General features: G+C 41.4%; 1 protein-coding gene across 1 annotated transcript; it reads right to left on the bottom strand.

Annotated features, from left to right (window-relative positions):
• Nucleotides 1-10: 10 nt before the first annotated feature.
• Nucleotides 11-21,043, bottom strand: LOC122543743 (scavenger receptor cysteine-rich type 1 protein M130-like). Its single transcript, XM_087975358.1, has 8 exons — nucleotides 20,968-21,043; nucleotides 10,742-10,774; nucleotides 9,087-9,401; nucleotides 8,011-8,319; nucleotides 5,922-6,236; nucleotides 3,342-3,659; nucleotides 1,479-1,796; nucleotides 11-480 (listed from the first exon to the last, which is right to left on the bottom strand). The coding sequence occupies exons 1-8, from the start codon at nucleotides 21,041-21,043 to the stop codon at nucleotides 11-13; spliced, it is 2,154 nt and encodes a 717-aa protein (XP_087831484.1).
• Between the last annotated feature and the right edge of the window lie 1,438 nt (nucleotides 21,044-22,481).

Below are 22,481 nucleotides of genomic sequence, written 5' to 3'. Positions count from 1 at the left end.
GACAAACTCATTAAGAGGACGCACCTGACTGTTGAGGGCAAGGGTTTGAATTGAGGGGCTGCTCCTTATTCACATTACGCTCTGTCAAGAAGAGAAACGTGCTGACTCCATTGGAAATCAGTGTTTGAAATGACACCCAAATATTGAGATTTGTCGTGTTACCTGAACAAATGACGCCTAGATTTGCCCAGTTTTGAGAACTGCATTGACCCCAGGGATCCGTCTGACATTGCTGCACGGCCGTTTTGTGTGACAGACACTCCATCCCATCGAGCCACGTAGGTCCTTTTCCTGCTCCGAATGATTGACTGTCATAATCAATGAACAGAAGTTCACCACAGTCGAAGTGCTTACATATCACTTCAACACTTTGTCCATACAGATTTTCTGAACATACTGTTCCCCAAGTCCCATTGTAGAACACTTCCACTCTCCCTTCACAGCGATGTTTTCCATTCACTAGCCGCATCTCCTTGTGCTCTGTTCATAGAATAACAGATATCCAGATTGAGACATTGGTTATGTCTTCGATACATAACTGTGACTATCCTCTAATGTCCAACGCAAGTGTCAGGGATGAGTACGATTTACAATTTATCTTATAAAACTATGGGAAGCCGTTACTGAAATAGCAAGCAGAAGGAAGAGAAAATCTGCATCGTGCATGGAGTTTAAGCAAACTTTCAGCAAGATCCGAATAGCATCATGAAGTTATTGAGCAAGAAAAAGAGTAGAGAAAAACTGACGGCAAACAGAAAGTCTGAGTCCAAAAGAGAATATCAGATATGCAGAAGAGTGGAAGTGTTCATCCACTCGAACTCGTAATGATGTAATAGCAGTTTGAAATTGCGAGCAACGATTTTAATTTGGCTACCCCGAGGCACTAGCAAGCATTCTGATTGACAAAGCGTTAAGGACTTGCAGTACAGAAAACATAGCTCAAACGTCGAGTAAGTACATCGTTTTCACAGGACAACATTGGTGCCCAATGGGTGGTACAATTTTAATTAAGTTACGTGTAATGTGTGGAAATCTGGCAGAAAGTGCAATGAGATTATATGGTCATTAGAAACTAAGCATCAAACTGTTACAGATTCCCGACGTGATCGAGCAATATACTGACAAGAATCACATTTCTCGTCGTTGGGTCCAAATGTAGAGATAATAAATTAGAGTTTGTTATAAGCAAAACATTTTGCAGAATATTTACTTTCACCAAAGCTGTGACAATGGACCATCAATGACGTGTTTGACCATTAGCTCGGCAGATATCAGATATTGATGTGTTTTCATGGAAATACTATTTATTACAGACAAAATAATATCTCGGATTGCTATACGCAACATAAGCACGACATCGACTTCTGTGTTCCATTTCTGCCTCTGCTCTACATACTCCCCAGTTCACTATACAAACGTTCGTATGAATCCTCAAACATAGCATTGTAGGAGAAGAGCAACACTGAGAGTGTCCTCACCTGAGCATATAATTCTCACGTCCTCCTTATGAGAACAATCGTCTTGGTGACCCAATGGTGCTGAAGGACATTCCCAGAGAAATGATTCATTTCCAGAACACTTCACATCTTTCAACCAAACGGGACCTGAGCCCGGTCCGAAGGAGAAATGAGATGTCATATTCAGCGCATTTCCACAACCCAGTTGCTGACAAACTACTTCAGCGTCTATCACATCCCAGGAGTCATCACACACTGAGCCCCATGTCCCTTTGTAGTAAATTTCCAATCGACCAGCGCAACGGGTTCCTCCATCTGTCAGCCTTAACTGCATGTGTTCTGTCAAACAAAAACACAGACGATTATACCTTCAATTGTCCCTCCCCTCTTCATTCAGTCCCACATCACGTATAGATTTAGGTCAGAAAGAGTTATACATTGTCTTTTGAGATGTGAATAAAATAATGAAACAGAACACCTGACAGCATTGATAAGTTAAATGACTAATTTTAGCAAGAATGCGAAGAAATGAAATGTTACAAAAGATAATTACTATGAATATCTGAATACACGTCTTGGCCCATTGACTGTCATTTTACTGCAACCATAACATTGGCTACGTCCGATTAAAAGCCTGTCTCATATTTCCATTAACTCTACATTTATAACTGAGACGTACAGCAGAATAATACATTTCAAAACATAAACAGGGGCGACACCACTCCAGTCTTCACGTGGTACAGATCAACAGCAATCCCACTGACTTGTCCAAAACATCGCCAAGTGTTGGCTGTTCTGGATGAAACAAGGCGAGACTACGTGACAATTTAGCACGGCCAATCCACCCGAACCTGCACATCCCTGGGCACTATGGGTAATTTAGCATGGCCAATCCACCCGAACCTGCACATCCCTCGGCACTATGGGTAATTTAGCACGGCCAATCCACCCAGACCTGCACACACCTGGCCACTCTGGGTAACTTAGCACAGCCAATCACTCTAACCTGTACATGGCAATTTAACAGGACCAATGCACCATAACCTACATATCGTTGGACAGCACGGGACAATTCAGTGGATTGGAGATTTCAGAGAGAAACCTCGAAGCTGTGGTCTTGGGAAATCGTATTACAAGCTCCATCTGTAACCCTAAACGTATCTCAGGAATTTAATAATAGACACATGAAGTGGGACATATTTGACAACAGTGGTCGGATTTTTTTTTAGATATGTTAACTGGGAGGAAATGTAGGGCCGTGTGTACATAGCAGATGAGTAATCGGACATAGACGCAGATAGGTCATGGAGAGAAGAGCTATGAATGACTTCAAGTTGTCAGATGGTAGCATGAGGGAAGGCAGTGGGAGGGCAATGGATTGGTGTCTCAGCTGTCTATCCAGTTGAATTAAGGGTAAGTTTGCAAATGATAGGATGGTGCAAATAGTGGACCTTAGAGATGGCGTGACACGAAACTGACATTCAGGTCAAATGTAAAACTCTAGGTTTTGGGTAGTATGATTCAACTTTCGATTGTTTGCAGGCTAGGAGATAATGATATCAAGATGGATATGGTTGTGATGGAAAATAGTCACATGTCCATCGTTGCCTGGAATTTCCAACATTTGGGTTCAGCTAGCTTGTATTCAGCGTAGTGAATTCCTTATTCCTTATGTATCTGTGTCAGTTTTACTTTTGGGATCATGAAATCCTTATAGCTTTCGTATTGCAAAAAATCTCACTTGCTTACACCCATCCAACTGGCCCACATCTGCTTTCACCGCAGTGTTAAATAATAGTTCCGAGTGACCATCAAGAACAAGTATTCCACACAACAGATAGTTTTATATTTGCCAGCAGTTTTTGCTGTGAAATGTCTACTCACCTGAACAGAGGACACCAACATCACTGCTGTCACAGACCGATGTATTCAGTGAGCTGGAGATTCTGCAGTCCTGGAGCTGCGGTTCCTGCCCGTGACACTGGACACCGTACACCCTCCCACATTGAGCACTCGCCTCATACTTCGACGTGTTATACGTTTCGAAGGCATAACCGCAACCCAGCTGTCTGCAGACAACGTGAGCATTATTCAAGTCCCACAGGGTGTCTTGCACTCGGCCCCAGCTTCCATTGTAGTAGACCTCAACTCGGCCATCGCATCTGCTTCCACCATTAACAAGTCTTGGTGACGAATTCTCGTCTGCAACACGATATTTATTGAGAACAACGATTAAACTGAAGAGAGAAATTCGAGACTCTAAGCAAAATTTATGAGCTTTAATACGCATTAGAAATGGATTATCCAACAGTTTTTCAGCAAGTTTCATTTTTGTCATCACTTTTCGTTTCCAACCATTTGGGAAAGATGTGGATCAATAAAGCCTGTTAATCTTGAACAATGAGGAAATGAAATGGTCTGTGTAGAGCCCACAATGGCTATTTGCAAGTGGTAGTTCGAAACTCAGAAGCAGGAAATCTATTTGCTTCTTGCAGATTCCCAATCCGCCATGTTCAATTAGATGAATTTTACCACAGTTGAAAAGTAGTGTTGGAAAAGCAAAGCAGGTCAGACAGCATGCGAGGACCACCAGAGTCGACGTTTCTGACATGAGCCATTCATCAGGAATGTGCACGGGTAAAGGGGGCTGCCATATAAGTTTGGGGTTGGGTGTGGTTGGGGGAGCAGATAGCTGGGAAGACGACAGTTGAGTGCAGGTGGAAATTAATTGTAATAGGTCGGTGTGGAGGGAGGGGCAAGTAGGTAGGAAGGAAAAGTGGAACGTAACACAAGTCAAGGCAGAAGTGTCAGGTTGGAGAGTTGGATCTGAGATGAGGGGGAGAGGGGAGGTTTGGAAATTGGTGAAATTGATGCAGATGCCGTGTGACTGTAGGGTCCCAAGGTGGAATATGAGGCGTTCTTCCTCCAAGTGGCATGTTACATTGATTTAGCAGTGGAGGAGACCTAGGACTTGCATGTACCAGACGGAATGGGAGGTGAATTAAAAGTGGTTGGCCACAGGGCGGTGGGATTCTTTGATGTGTGTATCACAGTGATGATCCCTGAATCACTTTGTGAATTGACTTTCTGTCTCCCCAGTGTAGAGGAGACCACATCAAGAGCAATGGACACAGTCCGATGAGCTGAACGGGTGTGCAGGAAAGTCCCTGCTGTATTTGCAATTATCCTTTAGGTTCTTGGTTGGAGGTGAGCAGGGAGGTGTGGGCGACTTGTCACCCAAAAGGTGTAAGAACTGCATCTGTTGTGGTCTCCTATGTATGAGGAAGACAGAACCCCAAATCATAGAGCAGTTCAGGGTACAACTCTGGGACTCACACACCAAGCAACTCCACCGTGCTGTAGACAAACATTTTTATTCATCCATTCAATCTCCCAAGGGCATGCAGTTCTGAGTCCCCTTCACCGCCAAATCAAAGCCACCTGGTAATTGGAAGGGGAATGTCTCCTCTTCTGCCTCAAGATCCGAGAACCACACTGCATCAACTGCGACTTCAATTATTTCCACAACTTCCCTCCACCAACCTTTCAAATTGGCACTGCCCACTTCATCTGTGCATCTTCCTTCCCAATGATCTGTTCCACCCTCCCCACGAAACTACCACAATAACCTCCCACCCGTATCCACCTACCGCCTTCCAATCTACCTTCCACCAGCCACAATCCCAACTGACTATTTACTTGTCATGTCCCTTCACCCTCCACATTTCTGATGAAGGGCTTATGCCAGAAACCTAACTCTCCTGCTTCTGGAATATTGTTTGACTTGCTGTGCTTGTCTACCATGACACTTTTCGACTCTGACTCACCAGCATCTGCAGTCCTCACTGTCTCTTTTTTTTAATCACAGGAAACATCTGTCAGAATAGCAAACAATGCTCTCAATTTCTTTGTTTTTCATCTCTGTTCTAACATTGCAAACTACCTCCAACATGCACCCAATGTATCCGAGGATTTAATGCCAATAAGGATTCACTCACCGCCTCAGAAGCACTAACAGAATGTTCTCGCAGAACCCAGTGAGTCTGGAAATATCGTTGAAGACAGAGAGATTTGACGTTTGAAGAATGAATCAGATACATGCAGAGATGAAAATAATTAATTTTCATCTCTGATGTTGTTCATGAAATGTTCACAAACGTGGAAACAAACCGGATCTAACATAAATTAACTTTGGAAGTCAGCTTTCAGAACTCAGAACACCGTTGTGTTAAATCAAGCATGGCACCTTGATTAATAAAACGACAGAATGTGATGGTGCAGAAAGAATGTCACTGTCCTCCATTCCAGAATGGCAGCTGGTGGAGTTCAAACTCAGTGAATAACCTCGAACTGAAATTTCATCTGAATAACGGTGACACTGAAACCAACAGCAATTCTACTAATAACTCATCTGGTCAATTATTTCCCTTCTGGAATGACATCTGCCAGACCTACCGGACACACCCGAGCAGATGACATTGGCCACTTTTCCGTGGGAACAGTTAAAACGTCCACTGCGTGAAACTGCACAATCCCACAATCGTCTCTCGTTTCCACGACATTTGTACTTTTCCTTCCACGTTTGTCCGGCTCCCCTCCCAAATCGATCATCTCTGGGTACCGACTTTACAGACCCGCACTGAAGGTGCTCACAGACCACACTGGCGACTTGTGAATCAAAGTAAATGCCACACAGAGATCCCCACTGCTCTCCATGCAGGACCTCCACTCGCCCAGAGCATCTGTTCACCCCACCAACCAATCGGGGTCCATGGTTTCCTGTGTTTGAGTAAATTACGAAACAAATGTTTGCAAATCTCCTTTGTTGCAGGTATTGGTGCAAGATGCAAAAGGCAAAATGAATAGTTTATTAAACATTGCTGTTCAATATCCTGTCATTACAGATATAATTTCTTCAAAACACTTGCTTTTACTTCATGAACCTGTTGGAACACTCACAACGAAAGAATCTTCCCAAAATAGTGATTACAATGTATTATGCGGCGTCCTGGAGAATGTAAGTAATGAGGATGTATAGATGCATTTGTAACACTCTATGGTTCAGTAGCATCTGTGCTGCATTTGGCCATGAATACTTGCACAGTTAATTGGCTCTGGGGATGATGCAGGGAAGGCGAGGTCACTACATTCCGGATGATCATATGGCTGCACTCTCATTATAGAAAGAAGACTGATAGTAATTTAACACGTTGGTCAACACTAGTCAGTCGAAAGGTGAGCTTAAAGGAGTAGGGCATTCAAGGCAACTTGAGGCTGCAGGGTAATTAACCAACGATGGTGGCATCACCTTGTAGAACAACGCAGCCGTACAGCCAATGGAGTTAACCAATGCCCGTCAGGGATTCTGCAGTACATTATGACTAGAATGGCAGACGTTATCCATATTCACTGGGTTCACCTTTTGAACAAGAGTGCTGAGACAGAAGGGCTTAGGTATTCAAGAGTTGAGCTCGTTGAAGGTGACAGAATACTTAGCAGAGTACTCACCAATATAACTTAAGCTTAAATTTATAAATAGAGTTCATTAGTGCAGAGGCAGAGACGTTATGACAGTTGTTATCCAGTTGTCCTCAGACCGATAGTAAAGCGCTGTGTCTGATTAGGTGCATCACATAATTCACAGAGGGTGTCATGGTACTTGAGGAGGTGCAGACGAGCGATACTCGAATAGAAATACGAGTATGCTTCTGCCTTCGACACGTTTCTACTGGGCCAACGACTATTGGCTTTGAACAATAGAATACGTGCAGATAGTGGTGTAAAAGAATATGACTTGCTTGAACACTAACTGATTGTTAGAAGAGTACTGTACTGGGCAAAAATGCTAAGGTTTAGGGCAAGAGGTGTGGCATGCCTTGGAATGATACTAAATCGGACAACTGATAATATGAGCACTAATGTAAAATGCACAGTGATATTAGAGTAGTGTAAATTCAATCCAACGTGAATGGCCAGGAAACGAAGAGAATCTCCTTTAGACGCCATATTAGAATCAGAAAGCGATCGTGGAACAACAAACATGATGATACAGGTCAGACAATAAGTTATTGTGAGCTACGAAGTCTTGCTTGAAAAAATTTGTTGGAAAGAGTGATGTTCAATAATTCCAAACAGTTTGGAAATGTTGTTTAAAAATATGATCGGTGTACAAAAAGATAAAAATGAGAAAAAAAAACCGTTGGCTTGGCTTAGTTAATTGTCCGATATTCACTGCAATGTATCAATATTAACTCATGGTTGCCGTTATCGTAATGGTCGCCTTTTAGAAATTCTAGACAATAAAAGGTGTTGAGTGCAGACAGTTTACAAACATGAATAAATCTATTTTCCAATACAAACAGAAACACTTTGAAACATGTTAGCTTTCACTAATTGCGTGCATATGGTCCACGTAGTGCATGACTACGTTATAAATTGCAAAGATTGGTTTAAATTTGATACTGTTAGAGCAATGCCACAAATACCAGAGCCATCACTTTCATAAACACTAAAGTGAAATTGATATTTCTTTCTCCATTAAGTCTATACTCACCGGAACATGTCAGAGTGACATTGTTATGTTCACTGCAATCATGGTGAGTGTCTGAAGACCGAAGGCACCTCCCTAGTTGAGTCTCACTGCCCGTACACTTAAAGACCTCAGTACCTGCAAGCACAGTACTGTTTCTAGAGTGAGCAGAGCTTGAAACAGACACGGCCACTCCACAATGAAGCTGTGCACAGACCACGTTAGAGTTTTTTAAATCCCAGTCAAGACCACACACTGTTTTCCAGGTGTCTCCGAACTGAACCTCCAGTCTGCCAAAGCACTTGGAGTTTTCAGGTACTAACATGACTTGCTCTGAAAAGAAAATCACTGCATCGTTACAAATTAAAATAGCAATAATCGACATTATTGACTGATGAATATCATCTGAATACTGAAAGATTCGTGTGTGAAACATTCCCTTACTTCTGTGGGTCTGGTGCACCGTCGACGTGGAGTCATCAAGTCATAGTAAGGTACAGCATGGAAACAGACCCTTTAGTCCAAAAGATCCATGCCGACTACATATCCTAAACTAATCTAGCCCCATTTGCCAGCAATTGGCCCATATCCAATTAAACCCTTAGTATTCACATGCCCATTCAGATGCCTTTTAAATATTATAATTGTTCCAGTTTCCATCACTTCCACTGGCAGATCATTCCATACACGCACCACCCTCTATGTGAAATCGTCCCCAGACTGATGACCCTCAGCTGGTCATACAGAAAGCGGCATTCCGCCTGAAGATACGTTATGCAGTGATTTTTGTCAGTCAACGCAATGTCGAATTTCATAATACATTAGGTTGTATGTGTGATCATTTCAGTGGTTCAGCTCTCTCAATTTGGCTTCAAATGCCATCGCAATGGACACGTGTTCTGCCCATTCACTGGAGTGCAAACAATAACAGGTATTCACGTCTCCCATGACATTCAAATATTCAACACGTTACACAATGACACGGAATAAATTGATATTAATAAGTATTGGACAGTTGTCGTTCTGTTATCATATCTCTTTCTAGTTTCACGCAGTACTTAGTTGTGATGCAACTAGGAGAAAGGGCAGCAGATTTCTACCTGAACAGATGACACTAGCATCACTAGAGTGTGGTTTTTTGTAGTGACGCCATGTTTCAGACGGACAGTCACGCAGAGCGCGTTCAGTCCCACTGCAGTGAACATTTCCAGTCATAATGGGTCCAGATCCTGGTCCAAAATGAGAAAAACGTGGGGCAGCGACTGCAGTCCCACAGTCCAGCTCCCGACATACAACAGTAGCATCCAACAGGTCCCAGTTCGTATCATACATAGACCCCCACAGTCCTTTGTAATGAATTCCCACTCTGCCGGCGCAAGGACTGTTGCCATTCTCAAATCTCAGCTTCACCGACTCTGAAAAATACAGAAATAACAACTAAGGTTCACAATGTAGAAACAGGAAAACTCCCTTCAAAGCCGACATTCCTTGTTCACCATGCAATGGGAGTGAGAGGATACTACAAATGCACTCGGCCACAATATGACTCAGAAAACCTATTGGATATGGTGAAAGAGGACGGGCTTTCTTTTTAACTGACACTCACTCACAGAGAGCAAGCGTTTATATAGAAACTATTAACTGAATGGACTAGCATGAGAAGATTTTTCATTGAATCGTCTTTGGGATGTGAGCATCGCCATCTGGCCAACATTTGTCACCCGTCACTATTTGCCCTGTTGAGAGGATGAGAGTGAGCTGCCTTCTTTAAGTTCTGCTATGCCAGAAGTAGACTCCCAAAGGTAGACTCCCAATTACTCTTCAGGTGGAAATTCCAGCATTATCAGCCTCACTGAAGGAATGGCTGATATTTTTCCAAGTGAGGATGGTGAGGGGCTCAGAGGAGAACTTGTAGGGTGTGTTGTTCCAATGTATCTGCTTCCCCTTGCCCTTCTAGAAATAAGTGGTCGTGAGTTTGGAAAGTTCAGTCTGAGGAGCTTCGGTGAGTGTTTGTACTGCATCTTGTGGATGGTACACAGTGTTGCTACTGAATGTCTGTGGTGGAGGAGGGGATGTCTGTGGATTTCTGCTAATCAATCGGCGGCTGCTTTGTTCCTCGATACTGTCGAGCTTCTCGAGTGTTGTTCGAGCTTGCCCCACGCTGACAAGCCGTCATAAAATACTTTTACTTCAGGAAGGCTGAGAGGAAAGGGACCAGTAATGGTCCGTTACCCATCGTGTTCAGCACGGACAGTTGAGAAGTCACAAAGGAGCCGCCATCGGACGATTTGAAAATGAAATGGTGCTTTTGTCTTTCACAGCCAGAAATGTTGCACGATGCATGGATATGTGAGAAGGAGGTCAGCAATCACCCATATGTGAAATCATTTAAATATGTTATCCAGAATAGTACATTGTGTGGAACTGATCCTTCAACACTCTCCCCAATCATTGTTTCTCGATCTACCAACAACACTGTGAGTGGGATCTGATCCTTCACACCCTCCTTTCCAGAAATCCTCAGTCATTGTCTCTCTATCTGACAACAATGGTGTGTAGTTGATGACCCTCACACTCTCTTTTCAGAGATTGCTAGGATGAGACCTTTAGAAGGAACACATCCTCCTTCAGTTGTGGCAGTTGGCTAGTTAAAACAACAACATTAATGCATGGAGGCAGTTATTACAGCAGTATTTTTGAATGGGCACAGCACAATATGGAGATTCCACTCCTTACGAAACTAACAAGAAATTACCTGTCTTATTAACTTGCGTGTCGACAAGACTGTCTGAAATAGAGAGACAAGAAATGATGTGTCAGGAATCAATGCAACACTTGAAAGTAAATTCAACTGTTTTAAAAAAACTGAGGTAAGAAACTGAGACACAGTCCAAAGATGTTCAGGTTAGGTGAATTGGCAATGCTAAATTGTCCATAGTGCTAGGTGCATGAGGGAGATGGGTCTAGGTGGGCTACTCTTCGGAGGATTGGTATGGACTGGCTGGGCCAAAGGGCTTGTTTCCGCACTGTAGGCAATCTAATCTAATCTAATTGGAGTTACTTTGAGAAATAAAATGTTATCTGGAAATGTGAAACCCTAATTTCATGCGATACTTACAGATCAGTAAATGTAACTTCTGGAGCGAAAACACATCCTAATATTCGTTTTCCAAAATTAACTGACATTTTTCACACAGACAGGGGCACTGTCAACCCAATGCACTGAGACATTTGGTGACCTCTTTGATAACCATCTGTTGGCAGTTTGAAGATTTCACAAAATTACTGATTGCTCCGCTCTCTGCTTTACTGGTGACTTATTCAACGTTGTTTTGACTTCCATATAAAGCATTAATACTTCCCAGAGCTAAAGTGTGGCATCCCTATTAAAAAAATTCAAGTTTTTAAGATTTTTCCTCGATCATCAATACTGAAAACAACAAACAGCTAACGGTAATCAGTTAACAACTAAACCCGGCAGATATCACACTTTGCAGATGCTGCATTTGTCAACTTAAGCATTAGGCTTTCTGCTGCCTCGGTGTTGATATGACAACAGCGTCTCAAGTGTCAGTCATCAACAATATCCAGCAACAATTCTCTATTTCCTTAACTCTAGGACTTGTGCTATTACCGTTGATCAAAAGAAACTGTTTAATACATAACTGCCGACCAACAATTCTGGAGTTCAAAACAAAGGAACGAGCACATTCGGGCCAAGCTTCCGATGCTACCTCTTTGAACAAACTGCTTAATTAATTCCATTTCCTTTCCTCGTTGCTATCGAATTCTCTCTCTGAGCATTTAATACACACGTTCAACTACATTGGGGAGAGGAAGATTATGAAGCCGTATTGTTTACAGATTCAGGTGTTTGCGAAGCTCGCTCTGTTAATGATGTTCATTGATAAGATGTGGCGCTCTTCTCCCAAGTTGGTGCAGGAATCGAAACGTGTTTCCATTTAAACAAAATTAATTTTCTCGCGTTGTATGATAAACATAGATGAGTTTTAATATCCTGTGAATTCTTTCTAATACAAGTATTCTATAATCTGTAAACCTCGAATTGCTTGCTTTCAGTCTTGGAATCATTTTATTTCTACGGTCGTGCATTAAGCCAAGACAGACCGTCCAACAGATGTGCTCACACATGGTCACTCAGCGTTGGCTGTGAATCATTCATCGCTGCTTTCCAGATTCCTTTTGTAACTTGCATTCACCCACCTCATGCCTAATTTTTTTTTAATAGCAATTACTTGCCAGTGAAAAATGGACAACAAAAATCTACAAAAATGTCTTGCCAGCTGGCGTGCACACTGGGGTATTGTCTTTTGTCATCGAAATAGAATTTCAGCCTTTCCCCTTTCTCAGCCTGTACTCCTTCCGACTTACATAAACTACCCATTATGTGGCCTGTTCTCTCACATATACTGCAGAATAATTACTATGTTAGTGAGAATTTAAAGCTATTACTTTGTACACAGTTACATATACGCCAAGGCCATTAAACTGATAGGAACTATGTTGATTTAGTGGAAGAAAAGCGATAATAACAACCTTGGGTATTGTCTAAATGAGATTGTGCAATCCAAGCTATTGATTTCATCTGATACAGTTGACTTTTCTAAATGGACCAGTTTGGAAAACAACAAATCATGGCAGCGCAGTGACATCATTTTGAAAACTGTAACTGAAGGGAGCACTGTTACAATCTCAAACTATATTAGCAATATTAGTTGCAACTCTAGCCTGGATACTGTAATGAATTAACTCTGGTCGTTTGGAATATATATGTCCATTTGAAATACTTTTCAAACATTGACTGTGTCAGATGATACTTCTATTTCAACAATGTGGAGGACACAATTTTCAATGTTGATGAGGTGAGAGGCGAGATTCTAGCTCAATCGTTGTAAAGAGTAAGATGGTCCATTCTATCTAAACACTTCATGACCTGAAATATTGCAAAGTACACAATGAACAAAAATAGTTTTCAAGGGGTGCTAAGTCGGAGTTCATTCATGTCTCTATCAAATCTGGAGGCTTGTTTTGTAGCTTCGTTGCGGTTCCTTTTCCACCAATTAATAAGTCTATTTCTGTCAGATTTGTGCACTTGTCAGGTTAGAATCTCTGAGAGTTTTTAATGATTTGCGGAATTTGAAATAAAAAATACTTCTCGGAATATGTGCAATAAGAGGAGACGAGAAAAACTCAGGTTGTTTTCTGTGGAGCTGCGGAGGCTGAGGGGAAACTTGTTAGAAGTCAATAAAATTACACGATGCACTTATATTGTTAATGGTCAGAATCTCTCTTTTTTTTTCCCAGAGTTGAAATGTCTAATTCGAGGGGGCATGAATCTAAGGTGCAAGGGGGTAAGTTCAACGGAGGTGTGAGGGGTAAGTTTTTTTAAACACAGAAAGTGGTAGGATTCTGGAATTGCCAGGGGTAGTGGGGTCGCAAAGTACAATCGTGGCATTTAAGAGACTTTTCGCTAAGCACTAAATCTACGAGAATTGGAGGGATGTGGACTAAGAGCAGGCAGAAATTATTAGTTTAATTTTGCGTCATGTTTGGCACAACATTGTGGGCCGAAGGGCCCGTTCCTGTGCTGTAGAATTCTATGCTCTGTGTTCTAAGGTTCAGAGGCTAAACACAAAAACCTTTTCTTTCAATTGTTCGGACCAACCTTCTTTTCTATGCGAATTTATTCCTGCATTTGTCCCCAGTCTGGTTTCCTACCATCTGAACCAGAAATTTTTCCAATTAAATTGCATCCAACGACTTCATGATTCCTCTCTTGAGTCGTTAGTTCCTAAAATATAAAAGTCATTCAGAAAACTAGAGTAAAATAAATGAAACAGCAGGTTAAAAGGAAAATAATGTGAAGATTGGCATTCTGAAACAAATACAGAGAAATGTGGAGAAACACAGCAGGATGAGCAGCATATTGAAGAGTGAAACAGTGTTAACTTCGGGAGTCTGATAACGACTCTATTCTCTCTTCTTCATTTCTGAAGAATAGTCATACTGGAGTCGCAATGATAATTGTGTTTATCTTTTCACACTTGCTGACAGATCTTTTGAGTTTCTCCCACACTCTATGCTTCTGTAAAAAAAATACTGTATCCCCACAATACAAGGTTTATGTTAATATATATATAAATCAAACTCCTTTGTTCATACAACATTTTATGAAATAGTTTACTGCGTTATCAAATTCCTAGGACATGAAACGTAGTCCTCAATCAAGTGTAAGTCTGGTTTTTATTTTGCGTCTACTGACACATACCTGACATATAACGGACTCTGACTGAATTCCGAGGAGCTGCTATAAGCTTACTATTCTAGATATAAAATATCAATCCTTCTAGCAGGTTTGGATGTAAATTGATCGATCAAATCTGCACGTATTAATAACATTCGAATATTTCATCCTCGTAAGGCTGAGTTAACCCCTGCAACATGTTTAATGAAAAGAAGACACAAGATTATGATTCCGGCGCATAATTAGTTAACACGTACGGAACTATCACAGATTAATGCAAGGAAGATTTCCTCATGGAAAATTCCCATTGATTGTAAGTATTTTAACTGTTGTTACCAGTGATTAATTAAAGCAACCAGGCACAAGTATTCAACGGGGAGAGTCTGAATAAATTTATGGAACAAAAAGCTGACCTATAAATGTACCTCCAACAGATGGGCGAAAGAGCAAGAAACCTTCAAATCTCATTGAACATTACACACCATTGACTGAATAGGAGTACAATTTGAAAAGAACTTTTGAAGAAAAAGCAAGATATCGAAACACACTGTGGACATACTATGCTGTGGAATTTGGCTGAGTCTGAGATGGGATTTTTTTTTTATTATTCGCTACAGGTGGAGAACAAACACCGGACATCCCTGTACATTCACTTCTGATTCGCAAAACATTCTCACTCTCAACAATACCCAAGCCACGTCTCTGCCAGAATATTTGTTCGTTCTCTCGCTGCATTCAACAGCAGCATACTTTCAGAAGCTCGATTAGACTTGTCAAACGAGTCAGCTTGTTTTCCTTGCCGTATATTAGCATAAAGCATTCACAACCTATATTCAGCCGCAGAACTGGCAATACCCACGTTAACTCCAGCAACTCAGCAAAGATCTTCCACACAACCGAACAAACCTGCACCCACACCACCAACTAAGGTACAGAGAAAATGGAAAAACGACCACCTGTAAGTCCGCATCCTGACTGGCAGAATATCCTTAACTGATGCTTGATTAAAATTCTGTATTTCTCTTACTCCCGATTTGTTGATACACCTAGCCTCAACGAAATGCAATAGTTCATGACACACAGAACACCACCACAAGTTCGGATTCCCAGTTACGCTGACCAAGCCAGTCATCCCGCCATTGATGACCAAATAGAAAAGTAAAGCTCGGAGTATTGATGTCCTAATATCAAATATAACCCTGCACCCATTCATCATTACACATACATTTGGCAAAAAAAAATATTCTGGATCTTCCAGTAGGAGGGTTTGGTAATGGTTTGTTTGATTAAAATTATAGTATTAAACAATGTCAGGATAAACATATGAGCTCTGCATCAATTTATTCTCCTGAATACAAGAGAAGCGACTTAGAGTAACATAATTCTATGGATTATATATCACACAGTAGTCAAGCGACCTGTGCTGGGGGAAGAAGCTGAGAGAAATATCCATGCGTGTGTGTTCAATCGAAGGTAGACATGGTATTAACCGCTGCCTTAGAGACACCAAGTTCACTGTTTGTCCAAACTCCAATGGACCCAAATATAACAGAAAATCTTTCCAGTTGTTTAGATTTTCTTAAGAAATTGAAAGCTGATTTGTTTTGTTTGGTTGCCTTAGCTGATACCACTATGCCAACAGAAGAGCAGACACCACACAAGGCAAACGAACAATCTGCTTCGATGTTCCCATTTCATTGTCTTTTAAAACGAAGATTAGCACATCTCTCACCCAGTAATAGGAAACATGTTCAAATGGATGCAAACTATTCGTAGTGCTGACATGGCCAACAAGATGATATTGTTTTCAGCCCTGCCTCAACTTGTAACAGTCTCAGCCGGACTCAGAAAGACAATTGTTAAAATGCATTTTCAACAATATGAGCACAAATTGTCGCTGATTGAACAATGCAGCACTGTTGGTAGTTTGGAGTGACTGGTATTATCTCTTCAGGAGTAAACGCTAATTTCAAGAATTCAAATGAACTTCTAGCAACAAATCTTTGAATACAGACAGAAGACTTTATCAATATTGATCTCGTTCTGAATAATCTTTTGATCAAATACAGAGCTTAATAAAAACAGTTAAAAATACAAGCAATGAACTGCGGATACTGTAAATCAGAAAAACAATCAGACGTTACTGAGAAAACTCAGCAGCTCTGGCAGCAGCTCTGTAGAGAAAATAGACTGAATGTTTCCTGTCCAGTAACCATTATGTTTTTCCAAGAAAAATCAGCTAGCTGTGGCGTTATCACAGTGATGATTGTAACTCCTTTCCGTGACTAAAAGTGCAAAACCATCTCAACACCAAAATGCATCAGTTTGGCGTAGGACTCCCTCATTTCACTGTGGGCATGAATGACGCAGTACAAATAAGTTTCTTTTGAGCAAATGTTTTTGGGAGTCAAGAGCTAAATCCCAAAACCAAATCAAGTTCACAACAGATTACAAGGAAATGAAAAAATCAGTTTCTTTTCACATTATTTCAGATATTGACAAATAAATCAGTTAGATGTTGTTCAGCAGGTTTCCCTGCTGCACATACTGTGAAACTATTGGCAGATATGGGTTCGCACAGACCCAAATTGGCAAAGTAGGGTTATAACTCTTTGAGATGATTCGATTCCTACAGTATGGAAACAGGTGCTTCGGCCCAACAAGTACACAGTGACGCCCCAAAGAGTAAGCCAGCTGGACCCATTCCCCTATTAACCCCTTGACTAATGCACCGAACGCTATGTGCAATTTAGCATAGCCAGTTCACCTGAGCTGCACATCCTTGGATTGTGGGAGGAAACCAGAGAACCTGGAGGAAATCCATGCAGACACGGGGAGAATGTGCAAACTCCATATAGGCAGTCGCCCAAGGAAGGAACCAGAATCCCGGTCTCTGGTGCTGTGAAGCAGCAGCGGTAACCACTGAGCCACCGTACCACCCACAGAGCTGTACAGAAGCCAGGAATAGTGTGGAAAGATTGGATTTAGTTTGTGTGGGCCTTCATTAACTGTATCATTAACAGTCAGACAAAAATGAAGAGAATGCAATTCTGATTCCACGTCCTGTCACCGTCTTCCATCACACAGAATGTTAGTTACAATATTGCAACTCACATTGGAATAATCGTTATCTCAACAATAATTAAGTGAATGTATTCATCAGATCATAACTCACAGTTCAATAGCTGTAGAAGAAGCAACTTTAGGAGGGGTGCAAGCATCGTCCAAGCTGCTAATACCAGGTGAAATCTGAAAAATAGCAAAATGCAGTTTCACAGATAATGAAAGGTCTCTACTGAGTCCTTAATTTCTGTAAGAGTTAGTTCCTTGGACATGTTTTGCATAGACAGCTGGTGTTTGTTTCCATCAACCAATAGATTTTGATGTGTGCACACTGTGAAGTAAACTCTTGTCTTCTACACCAATGAGAAGTAATGTGACCATTAATGGGTACAACGAAACAGGGTTCCAAACACCAGCTCACTTTGAGAGATCAATGACGTTTAAACTTGTGTCTTGGAAGCGATTCCCCACTTTGTAATCGATATTATAGAATCACACAACCACAGAAGGTTATTGGTCTCAGGTTCTTTGAAAACACCGTGCAATACAGCTTCACACAGAACGTTTGGAAAAACATCTCCTCAATTTATGCTTCTGTACTTTAACCTCTTCATGACTCAAAATGAATTCCAACAGCTTCAGAGCAGAATCTCTGTCTTCCTTCGTGTTACAATCCAGCAGGTTCCTCCTTTAACTATTTACGTCCTGTCAGCCTTGGTCTCTGCAGGATAGTTCTATTTTCACTTCGTCGGTACAATCATTACAAGCCTTTCTTCATCCTATTTTTCTCCTATATTATTACTAACAGCCCCTTTGTCCTTTGTTCTGGACATACTCACCATCTGTTCCACTCTCTCCACCTCTCCATCCTGTTTTCATTATAAAAGCTCCATTCGTCAACAGTCACATTTTACTCAAAACATCACCTATCTTTCTCTCTACACAGATGCTGTCAGGTTTACTGACTTCTTCCATTGCTTGACTTGTTTTGTTTCTTTTATTTCATTTTTGCTTTCTGTGGTTCTGAAAATGTCAAATCGCCAAACGACTTTTCAATTGACTTTAAATAGTTGCCCCAAAATCTGATTTTATCATTAGTTCAGCTCGTAATTTCCACATCTCGCTTATCCACTGGGTAAATTGATCATCCCCATTACATTTCCGACATTTTACCAATTATGGTCATTTGATAGAATGTGTTTACCTAACCCTATCGCTTTCTCTCTTCGTCTGAAAAATCGGCTCAAATTTTAAAGACGTTTGTTTGCACTTCTTAGATTTTCGGCTTATCTGTGACTGATACAGCGCACTATAATACAATCCACGACCGTTCAAATTTGTAACATATCAAATTTTCCATGACATCCACTTTATACACCTCGTCTGTAAAATTATGCACCATGATTTTACATCTGTAAGACCATAAGACATAGGACCAGAAAGTAGGACATTCAGCCTATCGAGTCTGCTTCGTCATTCAGTCATGCCTGATATCTTTCTCATCACATTCCCCTGCTTTCCCTCGTAACCTTTGATCCCCTTTACAAACAAGTATCTATTGATCTCCGTCTTAAATATGCTCTGTGACCTGGCCTCCACAGTCTTCTGTGATAGTGAACTCAATAGATTCACCATTCTTTAGCTGAAGAAGTTTCTCTTTATCTCTGTCCCCAAAACTCTTCCCTTTAATGTAAAGTTATGCCCTCGGTCGCTAGTCTCTCCCAGAAATGGCAACATCTTCCCAACATGAACTCTGTCAAGGTCATTCAGTATTCTGTAACCTTCAATGAGATTCCCCCCGCACTCATCCTTCTAAACTGCACAGAGTATAGACGCAGAGGCCTCAAATGTTCCTCACATGTTAAGCTATTCATGTTTATGATACGTAAACGCAATCGAAAGTTGGTCAATCCCTCGGGCTGATAATCTACACTTATTGGCAGCAAGTGAGGTGGCAACAAGTTCAGTAGATGGTCATGTCGACCATATTAGCAAAGTTTAGGTTCTGACAAATCCAGCAGAAAGTAGGCCATTCAGCCCATCGAGTCTGCTTCGTCTTCAGTCATGCTTGATAACTTTCTCATCACATTCCCATGCTTTCTCGCGTAACCCTTGGTTCTCTTTACAAACAAGAACCTATTGATCTCCGTATTAAATATGCCCCGTGAACTGGCCTCCACAGTCTTTTGTGATAGTGAACTCCATGGATTCATCTCTCTTTCGATAAAGAAGTTTCTCTTTATCTTCGGACTAGCGACCGAAGGCTTAACCTTAGATTAAAGGGAAGGTCTTTTAGGACAGGTGTGGTATTGTCAGGTTTGCTGATGGGGACCATGCAAACCGGCTTCACGGCCTTCTGGTCAAGTTGAATCAGTGAGCAGAAACATACAAAATGCAATCTAAATTGGATTAGTCTGAAGTTAGCGACACTGGAGGGAAAACAAAAGAAAACAGAGTATCATAATGTTCTTCAAATGTTTAAATACTTGGATGAGGTGATGAACAAAGTCATGTGGCTGACCCTGTACACCGGCAACTGAAATCAAGGAACTAATTACCAGATAGAAAGATAAGTGTTAAATTGGTCTTCATTGAACAAGAACCTCACACAAGAGCAATTTCTTTATACTGCTTCTGCAGGACTTCGCCAAGATCTGAGCTGAAGTATTGTGAGTAGTTTTGATCACCGTGTAGGAGGTGCAGTGCTTTTTTAGAGAATGATTGCAGTGACAGATTAGTCGCCTGATACCTGCAATAGCAGATTTGTGGAGCAATGAGATTGACTGGGTTTAAATGCATTAGTGTTTGGAAGAACGAGAAATGATCTCACTGAAATGTAATTAATTATGAAAGGCCTGGGTATGATGGTGCAGATTTGATGTTCCACTTGACTTAGGGTATCCAGATAAAACAGAGTTTCACGGTCTGAGATTAGGGGGCAGGTTATTTCGATCAGGGTGAAGACAGCTTTCCTATCTCAGGTGATAGTGAGCTTGTGGAAGCTTCGAACACAGATGACTGTCGTTCAATACATTCCATAAGAGATGTATAGATTTCCTGGCATGAAAGTGTTTGCATGTAGTCTGTTGGAAGTTAAAGGCAGAATATACAGTCCCAGATGACCATTCGGCGGCTTTCCTGATGCGGGGGGTGGTGGGTAGAGAGAGGGAGTGGGGGGGACAGAGAGAGAGAGAGAGAACGACAGACAGACAGAGGGAGAGAGACAGAGACAGAGAGAGACAGAGGCGACTGATGGTGACTTTAAGCGGAGCCTCAGGATAGTGGCGAGTTTGAGAAGGAGAGCAGTCAGGGTATTCCCAGCTGATGTCAAAAATTGTTAACTAGATTGTCTGGGTTGCCTTGCAATGCAGAGTAATGTCAGAAAGTAATGTAGAATTGTGTTGATATATGGGTCACAGTGTCATACATAATCCACAGAAACAGACACTTCGGTACACCATATCTATGTTGACCAGCTAACAACCGAGTGAAAAATGTACACAGCAAACAGCAAGGATTCAGGCACCAATGCTTGTGTTACACCGATGGTCACAAGATTCCAATCATTTAAAAAAAACCCTCTATTTGCCTCCTTTGTATCTCTCTTTGCCTCCAATTTGCAAGCCTGTTTTGAATCTAGTTTTCCAACTTACCTTTGATCTCATGGGCATTTAACTTTTTGATCAGTTTTCCCTGTGGGATATTGTCAAAGGCCTTACCGACATTCATGTAAACCACATCATATGCAATACGCTGGCAAATATGTTGAATATATGAACCATCTTCCTGAAAGACTCAGTTAAATAAATCACACATGATCTCTCTCCAATGAATCAATGCTAACGATCCCTGATCAATTCCTACCTTTCCAAGTGTTTATTCATTCTGCCCCTCTGAATTTTTTCCACTACTTTCCCTGACTGTGACAGTGGACTGTCTTTTCTACTACTACTTCGCCTATTCCTGATGCTTTTATCAATGAAAAGCATCAGCTATCTCCGGCCCACTGTTGTTTCGTCTCTCTTCAGTGAAGTGTTCAATATTTCCACCAGGGCCCCAGTAATCTCCTGCCATGCACATAGAAGCCAGGTAAACAGTAACAGGCCCTGCGATTTATGCAACGTTATTCGCGCCACAGGATCAAACGCCTCTTCTTTCTTAATCATGACATGTCTAACAACTTCACTACCCCAACAACTATGTTTTTTTTCCCGTTTTCTGAATAGAGGTGAGAAGTATTCAGTCAGCAACTCACTCATGTCCTCTGTCTCAACGCACAGGCTACGCCTTTGATCTCTAATACACCGCACTCTTCCCCTTTTCCTGATGTTATACCTATAAAATGCCTCCGGTGGTAGTTGGGAGTATTTTTTTAAATTCTATATATCAAAGATGCGTGGTGGCTCCTCTGTTTCCAGCTTTTTTTTTAAGAATACAGAAAACACATTGACACACAACTATCCACACGAACTCACATCCACTCAGACACATACACATGCACATACACAGTCACACACACAGAGACACACACATGCACACACACACACACACACACACACATACGCACACACACACACGCTCTCATACTCTTGAAATGCCTCTCCTGGTGTGTTCTTCTTGCTCTGTTCCTGACGTATCATTCTATAAAAATCTCGATATTTCTATAATTCCAATGCTTCCAGGATCTACGTCCTTGCCTTCCACTCTTTCACAAGCAGACCGGCCATGAATTCCCACTTTTTAAAGACTACCACTTTCCAAACATCAACTTGCGTCGTAGCAGCTGCTCTAAGTCTGTGTCTGCCTTTTCCTATGCAATGATATTGAATCTGTTCTCAATTGTGATATCTGAATTTCTGCACTCTTCTCTCTTTCCATAATGACATTGAAGCTTACAAATTTGCGGTCACTATCCCAAAAATATGTTCGTTCACAGACGCTTCAATAATTTTAGAAGCTTCATTCCCCTGTTATTGGGTCTAGCACTGACCTATCTCCAGAAGGACAGTTCACATACTGACTCAAAATGACCCCCTGGAGACGCTTTAAAAATCCTATCCTATCTACCCCTTTCACACTGCCGTGAACCCGGGTAATGCAAGCAAAAATGAAACACCTTGCACGTATTAACTCATTCCTCTCACTTTTTAAAAGATGGAGCAGTGTT

Source organism: Chiloscyllium plagiosum, unplaced genomic scaffold (genome assembly GCF_037043375.1).
Source record: "Chiloscyllium plagiosum isolate Xiang-an unplaced genomic scaffold, Cpla_swu_hap1 HiC_scaffold_27, whole genome shotgun sequence".
NCBI lineage: Eukaryota > Metazoa > Chordata > Chondrichthyes > Orectolobiformes > Hemiscylliidae > Chiloscyllium > Chiloscyllium plagiosum.
Note: the sequence above shows the minus strand (reverse complement) of the source record. Positions and strands in the feature narration are given on the sequence as shown.

Coding starts and splice junctions, on each gene's coding strand:
- LOC122543743 (XM_087975358.1), bottom strand. CDS start 21,043: ATGAATGTCGGTAAGGCCTTTGACAATATCCCACAGGGAAAACTGATC. Junction 9,402..10,741: donor CACGCAAGTTAATAAGACAG/GTAATTTCTTGT, acceptor TGTATTTTTCAG/AGTCGGTGAAGCTGAGATTT. Junction 481..1,478: donor CGTGAGAATTATATGCTCAG/GTGAGGACACTC, acceptor TTCTATGAACAG/AGCACAAGGAGATGCGGCTA.